This window comes from Mustelus asterias, unplaced genomic scaffold (assembly GCF_964213995.1).
Source record: "Mustelus asterias unplaced genomic scaffold, sMusAst1.hap1.1 HAP1_SCAFFOLD_1586, whole genome shotgun sequence".
Classification (NCBI taxonomy): domain Eukaryota; kingdom Metazoa; phylum Chordata; class Chondrichthyes; order Carcharhiniformes; family Triakidae; genus Mustelus; species Mustelus asterias.
In genome coordinates this window covers 1-11,232 of record NW_027591531.1, presented here as the reverse complement: position 1 = coordinate 11,232, position 11,232 = coordinate 1, and the positions used below count along the sequence as shown (strand labels likewise).

The 11,232-nt window shown below is 50.7% G+C and overlaps 1 protein-coding gene across 1 annotated transcript; it reads right to left on the bottom strand.

Annotated features, from left to right (window-relative positions):
- Positions 1-6,576: 6,576 nt before the first annotated feature.
- On the bottom strand, positions 6,577-9,991 carry LOC144488459 (ATP synthase F(0) complex subunit f, mitochondrial-like). The gene is made up of 3 exons (XM_078206530.1): positions 9,499-9,991; positions 7,950-8,066; positions 6,577-6,718 (listed from the first exon to the last, which is right to left on the bottom strand). Exons 1-3 carry the CDS (start codon positions 9,614-9,616, stop codon positions 6,690-6,692), a joined length of 264 nt encoding a protein of 87 aa, XP_078062656.1. The 5' UTR covers positions 9,617-9,991; the 3' UTR covers positions 6,577-6,689.
- Positions 9,992-11,232: the final 1,241 nt, after the last annotated feature.

Here is an 11,232-nt window from a genome sequence, read left to right as displayed (position 1 = left end):
CGGTAGTGGAAGGTGTGCAGCAGCAGGCCGTACAGGAAACGCCTCCGCGCGGTGGAAAAGGGCACGGAGGGCATTTCCGCGAGGCGGCACACGCAGTGGGGCACCTGACCCGGGGGGGGAGGTCTAGGCTTCGGGCCAATGTGAAATTCCGTCCGAGCAGGGGAACGCTCGGGCGGGATCCCACCGCACGCCTGCGCCGCCTCTAGACCGCGTGCGCACTCGGGGCCGAGCACGACCGTCCTAAGGTCTTGGATGGCTTTGGCCGCGCGCCGGACGGTCACCCCCGCGCGCTCAGCCAGCACGTCGGGGCTCATCCAGCCCTCTCCTCCGCCATCCAGCACGTCCCCGATCCTGGTCACCCCGGCGTCCACGGCCCTCCTCTCCGCCAGCCACCTGAAGTCGTAAGGCTGGAGGTGCGGATTCCTGAGCAGCGGCTCTCGCACGAGAGCCGCTACTCCTGACGGGGGAGAGCTGCGTCGCGAGGCGACCGTGTTCCAGACCGTGAGGAGGTCCTGGTAAAAGACGGGCAACTCCCGCAGGGAGGTGGGAATACGCCCCAGGTTGATGTGCAGGAGCTGCACGTCGTAATTGAGGCCGTGCAAGTGGCGGAAAAAATACGTCGCCATCGCACGCCATCGTGGAGGAGGCTCGACGTAAAGGTATCGCTGCAGGGTCTGGAGGCGGAAGGTCGCTAGCTGCGTGCGGAGGCACACCAGACCTTGTCCGCCCTCCTCAATCGGGAGATGCAGCACCTCGGCAGCGACCCAGTGCAGTCGGTTGTCCCAGAAAAACCGCACGAGGGCTTTCTGCATATCGGTGACAAAGCCAGGGGGAGGGGCCAAAGTGACCAGCCGGTACCACAGCATGGAGGCGACCAGCTGGTTTATGACGAGAACTCGCGCCCTGTAGGACAGCACTCGGAGCAGTCCTGTCCAGCGACCCAGGCGGGCGGAGACTTTGGGCTCCAACTCCCGCCAGTTCGCCGGCCAGGATTCCTCGGCTGGGCAGAGATGGACCCCCAGGTAGAGGAGGTTGGTCCTGCTCCAGGTGAAAGGCCTGAGCTCCTCCGGAAGGGGGTCCGTCTCCCACGGACCGACCAGGAGTCCGGAGCACTTGGCCCAGTTGATCCTGGCGGAGGACGCGGCGGAGTACACCGCCTGGCATTCTCGCATCCTCCGCAGGTCAGCCGGGTCCGTGAACATGAGGAGCACGTCGTCGGCCATCCAATCAAGGAACTGCTAGTGCAATTGGGTTGCTGGAGCTGGATGGGGAAGAGGGGATTATTGGTGAATAATTTAATAGCTCAACTATAGGCATTGTAAATGGTGTGTGTGTGTGTGTGGGGGGGGTGAATAATTTGATGGACTCTGATAGTTAATCCATCAAATTATTTTAATTTCTGGCTCCGAAACAGTTTTGGATAGCTTTTTGTCTTTTTACTGCCATTGTACAATGCGTTGGTAATGCCATACCTGGAGTACAGTGCGCAGTTCATAGAATCCCTACAGTGCAGAAGGAGGCCATTCGGCCCATCGAGCCTGCACCGACTATAATCCCATCCAGTCCCTATCCCCATCTCCCCACATATTTACCCCTCTAATCCCCCTGACACTAAGGAGCAAGTTAGCATGGCCAATCAACCTAACCCGCACATCTTTGGACTGTGGGAGGAAACCGGAGCACCCGGAGGAAACCCACGCAGACACGAGGAGAGCGTGCAGACTCCACACAGACAGTGACCCAAGTCAGCAATCGAAACCCGGGTCCCTGGCGCTGTGAGGCAGCAGTGCTAACCACTGTGCCATCCCTTTTGGTGTCCTTATCTGAGGAAGGATGTCCTTGCTATAGAGGGAGTGCAGCGAAGGTTTACCAGGCTGTTCCTGGGATGGCAGGTCTGTCATTTGAGGAGCGACTAAATCAGTTAGGATTATATTCACTGGAGTTTAGAGTGAGAGGGGATCTCATAGAAACTTATAGATTTCTAACAGGGTAGATTCAGAAAGAATGTTCCCGATGGTGGGGGAGTCCACAGAACTAGGGGGTCATAGTTTGAGGATAAGGGGTAAACCTTTTAGGACTGAAGTGAGGAGAAATTTCTTCACCCAGAGGGTGGTGAATGTGTGGAATTCACTACCACAGAAAGTTTACTTTAATTTTTTTTATTAGTGTCACAAGTAAGCTTATATTAACACTGCAATGAAGCTACTGTGAAAATCACCTGGTCCCTGGCTTGAGCATGTCTGCGTGGAGTTTGCATGTTCTCCCCATGTCTGCATGGGTTTCCTCCCACAGTCTGAAAGACTTGCTGGTTAGGTGTATTGGCCGTGCTAAATTCTCCCTCAGTGTTACCCGAACAGGCGCCAAAGTGTGGCGACTAGGAGATTTTCACAGTAACTTCATTGCAGTGTTAATGTAAAGTTTATTTATTTATCAGTCACAAGTAGACTTGCATTACACTGAGGGAGAATTTAGCACGGCCAATGCACCTAACCAGCACGACTGTGGGAGAAAACCGGAGCATCCAGAGGAAACCCACGCAGACACGGGGAGAACATGCAAACTCCACACAGACAGTGACCCAAGCCAGGAATTGAACCCGGGTCCTTGGCGCTGTGAGGCAGCAGTGCTAACCACTGTGCCACCCCACCTACTTGTGACACTAATAAATAAATAAGGGAAAAAAGGGAGGCTTATGGCAGATACTGAGGACTCAAAACACCGGATCTAGCAGAGTATAAAAGCGCAGGGGGTTAATTAAAAAATAAATTAGCAGAGCGAAGAGTATGGATAAAGTGGTGAAGAAGGCATTCGGCATGCTTGGTTTCATTGGTCAGAACATTGAATATAGGAGTTGGGACATCTTGTTGAAGTTGTACAAGACATTGGTAAGGCCACACTTGGAATACTGTGCACAGTTCTGGTCACCCTATTACAGAAAGGATATTATTAAACTAGAAAGAGTGCAGAAAAGATTCACTAGGATGCTACCGGGACTTGTTGGTTTGAGTTATAAGGAGAGGCTTTTCCCTGGAGCGTAGGAAGCTTAGGGGTGATCTTATAGAGGTCTATAAAATAATGAGGGGCATAGATCAGCTGGATAGTCAACATCTTTTCCCAAAGGTGGGGGGGGAAGGGGGGTCTAAAACTAGAGGGCATAGGTTTAAGGTGAGAGGGGAGAGATACAAAAGTGCCCAGAGGGGCAATTTTTTCACACAGAGGGTGGTGAGTGTCTGAAACAAGCTGCCAGAGGTAGTAGTAGAGGCGGGTACAATTTTGTCTTTTAAAAAGCAGTTAGACAGCTATATGGGTACGATGGGTATAGAGGGATATGGGCCAAATGCGGGCAATTGGGGTTAGCTTAGGGGTTAAAAAAAGGATGGTATGGACAAGTTGGGCCGAAGGGCCTGTTTCCATGCTGTAAACCTCTAAGAGTGGGCATGAAAAAACACTGGTGGGTAAAATAATGGAAAATCTAAAGGTGTTTTACAAGTATATTAAGGATAGGAGGATGACCAGGGAAAGAGTAGAATCCATTAGGAACCACAGAATCCCTACAGTGCATTAGGAGGCCATTTAGCCCATCAAGTCTGTACCAACAACAATCCCACCTAGACCCAACCCCTGTGAACCCTCATATCTACTCTGCTAGTCCCCCTGGCACTAAGGGGCAATCTTCCATGGCCAATCAGCCTAACCCACACATCTTTGGAGTGTGGGAGGAAACTGGAGCACCCGGAGGAAACCCATGCAGACACTAGGAGAACGTGCAGACTGCGCACAGACAGTGACCCATAAAGTGGGTCATAATGTGGTCCATAAAGTGGTCCATTGATCCATAAAGTGGGCGACACGGTGGCACAGTGGTTAGCACTGCTGCTTCACAGCTCCAGGGACCTGGGTTCGATTCCCGGCTTGGGTCACTGTCTATGTGGAGTTTGCACATTCTCCTCGTGTCTGCGTGGGTTTCCTCCGGGTGCTCCAACGGTTTCCTCCCACAGTCCAAAGATGCGCGGGTTAGGTTGATTGGCTATGCTAAAATTGCCCCTTCGTGTCCTGAGATGCATAGGTTAGAGGGATTAGCGGGTAAATGTGTAGGGATATGGGGGTAGGGCCTGGGTGGGATTGTGGTCGGTGCAGACTCGATGGGCCAGATGGCCTCTTTCTGCACTGTAGGGTTTCTATGGTTCTTTGACCCGAGGCAGGAATCAAACCCGGATTCCTGGTGCTGTGAGGCAGCAGTGCCAACCAATGTGGCAACTTGCCTGAGGAGCCAGAAGATGCAGGTAAGGTTTTAAATCAATACTTTGCATCGGTGTTCATTGTGGAGAAGGATGATGTGGGTATAGGAATAGGGAGGAGCATTGTGATTTACTCAGTTTAATATTGAGAGGGAGGTATTAACAGTTTTAACGGGCCTAAAGGTGGATAAATCCCCAGGCCCAGGTGAGATGTCTCCCAGGTTGGTGTATGAAGCAAGTAGGGAGATTGCAGCGGCTCCAACAATAATTTTCAAAACTTCTCTGGCCACAGGAGAGGTGCCCGAGGACTGGGGGACAGCTAAAGAAGTATCATTATCCAAGGCGGGAAGTAGGGAAAAACCAGGAAATTACAGGCAAGTGAATCTAACTTTATTGGCAGGGAAACTATTGGAAGAGTTATGAGGGACAGAATTAATCTCCAGTTGGGGAGATAAGGAAACTCAGCATGGTTTTGTCAAAGATAGTTCATGTCTTACAAATGTTATTTTACGAGGTGACTAGGTGTGTACAAGACATTGGTAAGGCCACACTTGGAATACTGTGTCACCCTATTATAGAAAGGATATTATTAAACCAGAAAGAGTGCAGAAAAGCTTTACTAGGATGCTACCGGGACTTGATTGATTGAGTTATAAGGAGAGGCTGGATAGACGAGGACATTTTTCCTCTGGAGTGTAGGAGGCCGAGGGGTGATCTTATAGAGGCCTATAAAATAATGAAGGGCATAGATCAGCTAGTCAACATCTTTTCCCAAAGGTAGGAGAGTCTAAAACTTGAGGGCATAGGTTTAAGGTGAGAGGGGAGAGATACAAAAGGGTCCAGAGGGGCAATGTTTTCTACACAAAGGGTGGTGAGTGTCTGGAACAAGCTGCCAGAGGTAGTAGGAGAGGTAGGTTACAATTTTGTCTTTTAAAAAGCATTTAGGCAGTTACAGGGGGTAAGATGGGTATAGAGGAATATAAAGTAAATGTTTATTTATTAGTCACAAGTCTTACATTAACACTGGAATGAAGTTACTGTGAAATTCCCCTAGTCGCCACACTCCGGCGCCTTTTTAGGTCAATGTACTCTAACCAGCACCTCTTTCAGATTGTGGGAGGAAATCGGAGCATCCAGAGGAAACCCACGCAGACACGGGGAGAATGTGCAAACTACACACAGTGACCCAAGCTGGGAATTGAACCCGGTTCCTGGTGCTGTGAGGCAGCAGCGCTAACCACTGCGCCACCGATATGGGCCAAACGCTGGCAATTGGGACTAGCTTAGTGGAAAAGAAAAGGGCAGCATGGACAAGTTGGGCCGAAGAGCCTGTTTCTATGCTGTAAACCTCTATGACTCTATCAGGGTAGTGCAGCTGATGTAGTCGACAGGGACTTAAATAAGAACACAAGAACTAGGAGCAGGAGTAGGCCATCTGGCCCCTCGAGCCTGCTCCGCCATTCAATAAGATCATGGCTGATCTTTTCGTGGACTCAGCTCCACTTACCCGCCCACTCACCATAACCCTTAATTCCTTTACTGTTCAAAAATCTATCTTTGCCTTAGAAACATTCAATGAGGAAGCCTCAACTGCTTCACTGGGCAGGGAATTCCAGAGTCACAACCCTTTGGGTGAAAAAGTTCCTCCTCAACTCAGTCCTAAATCTGCTTCCCCTTATTTTGAGGCCATGCCCCCTAGTTCTAGTTTCACCCGCCAGCAGAAACAACTTCCCTGCTTCTATCTTATCTATTCCCTTCATAGTCTTATATGTTTCTACAAGATCTCTGCTCATTCTTCGGAATTCCAATGAGTATAGCCCCAGTCTACTCCTCATAAGCCGACCCTCTCAACTCCGGAATCTACCTAGTGAATCTCCTCTGCACCCCCCTCCATTGCCAGTACATTCTTTCTCAAGTAAGGTTTTTGACAAGGTCCCACATGGGAGACTGATGTAGGGGGCAAGAACCCCAGGGCAATTTAGCAAACTGGATTCAAAATAGGCACAGTGGCAGGAGGCAGAGGGTGGTGGTGGTGGAAGGTTGTTTTTGTGACTGGAAGCCTGTGTCTAGTGGTGTTCTGCAGGGACCGGTGCTGGGTCCCTTGCTGTTTGTAGTGCACATTAATGATCTGCATGTGAATGGAGGGGGTATGATCAGTAAGTTCGCAAAAACTGGCAGTGTGGTAAATAGTGGAGGAGGAAAGTCTTAGATTACAGGATTATATAGACGGGCAGAACAGCGGAATTTAACCCTGAAAAGTGTGAGGTGATGCATTTTGGGAGAACTATATGCAGTCCGAATACTGAGAAACCCCAAAAAAAACCAAACACACACACAATTAGAGATTGACTGTGGTCCTAATTTTATTTTCCATGATTTAACTCAAACAACTTGTTTCGTTAAAAATTCCATAAACACAGCAAGCAGAATGATCTGGAATTCAGCAGCAGCTCAGTGGTACTTCCTCCAACGCTCGTGTTCTGGTGGGGAGAGGGGAAGAGAGAGAAAAAGACAAACTGATCAAAGGAAGTTTGGCAACAATCAAAGAACAAAGAAAATTACAGCACAGGAACAGGTCCTTCGGCCCCTCCAAGCCTGCACCGACCATGCTGCCCGACTGAACTAAAACCCCCTACCCTTCCGGGGACCATATCCCTCTATTCCCATCCTATTCATGTATTTGTCCAGACGCCCCTTAAAACTCACTATCATATCCGCTTCCACTACCTCCCCCCGGCAACGGGTTCCAGGCACCCACCACCCTTTGTGTAAAAAGCTTGTCTCGTACATCTCCTTACCCCTCATTATGAGGCCTGCAGGGAAACGGACCAGTGAATCTGAACACAGCAAGCTCCCATCAATAGCATTGATCTTAACCAGATCATACTTTATTGATGGTGATCGGAGGGCAGGGGGGGGGGGGCCTCTGCCACAATTACATTCATGGCCAGATGTCCCTCGAGAGGGAGCCGTGTTAACCAGCTTCCATTCGGGTATACTGAGGGAGAATTTAGCACGGCCAATGCACCCTAACCAACACGTCTTTCAGACTGTGGGAGGAAACCGGAGCACCCGGAGGAAACCCACGCAGACACAGGGAGAACGAGCAGAATCCGCACAGACAGTGACCCAAGCCGGGAATCGAACCCGGATCCTTGGCGCTGTGAGGCAGCAGCGCTAACCGCTGTGCCACCCCCCACCCCACCCCTTGTGGATTACCCATGGTTAATGTGTGGGGTTATGGGGATAGGGCGGGAGATGGGCCCGAGTAAGACACACTGTCAGAGTCAGTGCAGTCTCGATGGGCTGAATGGCCTCCTTTGGCACCATAGGGATTCTATGGTGGTGATCCCTTGTCGGTGCCCAATCCAATGCTGAGGTTCTGCCAGGTGACGTTCCTCGGGATGTGGGCATTGCTGGCAAGGCCAGCATTTATTTGCCAATTCCTTAAAGGTGGTGGTGATGAGAAATATTCTTGAGCCACTGGAGCCCACGTGGCGAAGCTGCCCCCCACAGCGCAATGTCTCTGGACAAAGGAGTTCCTGAATATTTCTCAGGTAGCAACCAAGAAAGAAATAGATTTTCAGGGCATCACTGCCAAGACTGGCGTTAATCGCCCATCCCCTGGTTGCCCTAATAACGACCCAGTGAGTCATTCCAGCCGAGAATCTGAATTAACGCTGCCCCCCTCTCCCAGGAGGCTCCACTTACTCAGGTGGTCGTATTCCCAGATGTAACTGATGAGAACGTAACCAGCCAGCATCATAGCGACCCCACCAATCCCACCTCGCCTCACGTTAATGTACTTGTTGTAGTACCTGTTGTGGCCTAGAGAGAGAAGAGGGGAGGAGAGACAGTGAGCATCGGCGCAAGTTAAAACGCAGTCAATACCAATTCGTCCATAGTGGAGGCCAGCTTTCCACAATTCAAATCAGTAAAAATTCCGGGGTTCTTACCCGTTCTATCATTGCGTTCCAAAGTCCGCAAAAAAAAAAAAAGCAGCACCCAGCAACCAAACTCTCGCACCATGAGCTTATTACAATCCCCACCTCATGGAATCCCTACAGGGCAGAAGGAGGCCATTCGGCCCATCGGGTCTGCACCAACAATCCCACCCAGGCCCCATCCCCATAACCCCACACATTTACCCTGCTAATCCCCCTGACACTAAGGGGCAATTTGGCAAGGCCAATCCACCTAACCCGCACATCTTTGGACACTAAGGGGCAATTTGGCATGGCCTTCAAAGTCTCGTCACATTCCAGTGACCCATTCTCCTCTCGAGATATAGGTGAGTTTTGACCGTGAGGGGCATCGGACTGAACCGCAGCCACATGGGTGCTTCCACTAGGGGGTCAGTGGATAACATTAAAAGGCAGGAACTTTTGCCATTTTTCTCCCTCAAGTTTCCCGTATCTTTTCGTTCCCCCTGAGGACAGGAACACTGATACCATCCATCATCGTACAGCTGCTCTCAGCACAGACCACTGACACACGGGCGCACAATTACAGCCACTCGCATTCACTGGAGAACCATCCTGTTCCTGCCTCCAACAAGGTGGAAGTGATGGCCCAGTGGTATTATCGCTAGACTGTTACTCCAGAAACTCAGCTAATGTTCTGGGGACCCGGGTTCAAATCCCGCCACGGCAGATGGTGGAATTTGAAATCAATAAAAAAAGAAACTGGAATTAAGAATCTACTGATAACCATGAAACCATTGCCGATTGTCGGAAAATCCCATCTGGTTCACTGATGTCCTTTAGGGAAGGAAATCTGCTATCCTTACCCGGTCTGGCCTACATGTGACTCCAGAGCCACAGCAATGTGGTTGACTCTCAACTGCCCTCCAAGGGCAACGAGAGATAGGCAATAAATGCTGGCCCAGCCAGCGACGCCCATGTCCCAAGAACAAATAAAAATAAAACTTTGATGCAATGTCCCTTTAAGGAGCCGCATTTTAATTCATCCCCCAGTTTGTTGATTTAGTGTATCTAATTAACACAAAAGCCATGATCGAATGGCGGAACAGGCACGATGGGCCGAATGGCCTAATTGTGCTCCTATATCTTATGGTCTAAAAGCACAGCTGGCTGCCCCATTCACACGGTCGCCCCCTCCTCCCCCCCCCGCCCCCCCTTTTAACACAGCTGGGCCCAATTCAATCACTTGTAATACATGGAGGTGTCAAAACAACATACCAGTCAGGGGAATGGTACTCAAACACAAAGCCTGCTATGGGGAAGGTCACAACCCTTACCTCGGCGTAAAGCCGCCAGCATGCCGTTGGGAGTGAAATCCCGTGCGGTGATCCATCGGGAAAGCTCCCCCAGCTTCACGTCCATCAGGCGCTTCTCGGCAACCGGAACTGCTGGCATGGAAACAAAAGGTTAAGAGGAAAGGTCAACGCCCTGGGATAGCGGGGGAAAAAAATCAAATCGCCAGAAAATAATCGATTGGGTGGCACAGTGGTTAGCACTGCTGCCTCACAACGCCAGGGATCCGGGTTCGATTCCCCGCTTGGAGTTTGCACATTCTCCTCGTGTCTGCGTGGGTTTCCTCCAGGTGCTCCGGTTTCCTCCCATAGTCCGAAAGATGTGTAGGTTAGATGGATTGGCCGTGCTAAATTGCCTCTCAGTGTCAGGGGGCGTTGCAGGGTAAATGTGTGGAGTTACAGGGATAGGGCCTGGGTGGGATTGTTGTCGGTGCAGACTCGATGGACCAAATGGCCTCCTTCTGCGCTGTAGGGATTCTGTGAAATGACAATATTCTGTTCAATTATTTATTCACGGGATTGGCTGTGGGCATCCCTGCCACTGCTGGTATTTATTGCCCTTGAGGTGGTAGCGATCCACCTCCTTAAAGTTTATCTTTTAGTGTCACAAGCAGGCTTCCATTAACACTGCAGTGAAGTTACTGTGAGAATCCCCTATTCGCCACACTCCGGCGCCTGTTCGGGTACACTGAGGGAGAATTTAGCACGACCAATGCGCCCTAACCAACACGTCTTTCAGACTGTGGGAGGAAACTGGAGCACCCGGAGGAAACCCACGCAGACACGGGGGAGAACGTGCAGACTCGGCACAGACAGTGACCCAGGCCGGGAATCGAACCCGGGTCCCTGGTGCTGTGAGGCAGCAGCGCTAACCCACTGTGCCACCCCACTGCAGCCTGTGCAGTGGAAGAATTGCACCCAAAGTGCCCAGAGGCTGGGCATGGACAAGATGGGCCGAATGGCCCCTTTCTGTGCTGTAACGTTTCTATGGCTCAGTTTGGTGACCAAATCGAAAAAGGTTGTTGGGTGCAAGCTCCACCCCAGAGGCCCGGGATGTTGACCCAGGCGGAGGTACTTGCTGAAATTTACCCCGTACAAGACCACAGTCATACCCAACTTTGTATAACCAACCCGAAAACTCTGCCCCACCCTGAATCATTTTAACATCTCCTGAAGGACCTCATCCAATCTCTTCCTAAACAAGGGATCCTCCCAATACAACTCCTGAGGCAAATATCTGACCAAAAAGCACAGAAACTAGAAGCAGGAGGAGGCCATTCAGCCCTTCAAGCCTGTTCCGCCATTCATTTTGATCATCGAATTCAATATCCTGATCCCTCCCCCCGCCCCCCACCCCCCCCCCCCCCCCCCCCGCCATATCCCTCGATCCCTTTAGCCCCAAGAGCTATATCTAATTTCTCCTTGAAAATCACACACAGTTTTGGCCTCAACTACTTTCTGTGGGAGTGAATTCCACACATTCACCACCCTCTGGGTGAAGAAATTTTTCCTCACCTCAGTCCCAAAAGGTTTCCCCCTTATCCTCAAACTATGACCCCTAGTTCTGTGGACTCCCCCACCATCGGGAACATTCTTTCTGAATCTACCCTGTCTAACCCTGTTAGAATGCCCACTTATAAAACTTTGGAATCTTCTTCCTTTGAACTTCACCACTAAGACAATGGGTGGGATTTTATGGCCCCCCTCAGGCGAGACCGG

What these genes read in the sequence shown, in the direction of transcription:
- LOC144488459 (XM_078206530.1), bottom strand. Translation starts at nt 9,616, where the DNA reads ATGCCAGCAGTTCCGGTTGCCGAGAAGCGCCTGATGGACGTGAAGCTG. An exon ending in GCTGGCGGCTTTACGCCGAG is followed by an intron (nt 8,067 to 9,498) that starts GTAAGGGTTGTG and finishes TTCTCTCTCTAG; the next exon opens with GCCACAACAGGTACTACAAC. An exon ending in CTGGGAATACGACCACCTGA is followed by an intron (nt 6,719 to 7,949) that starts GTAAGTGGAGCC and finishes TCTCCCCACCAG; the next exon opens with AACACGAGCGTTGGAGGAAG.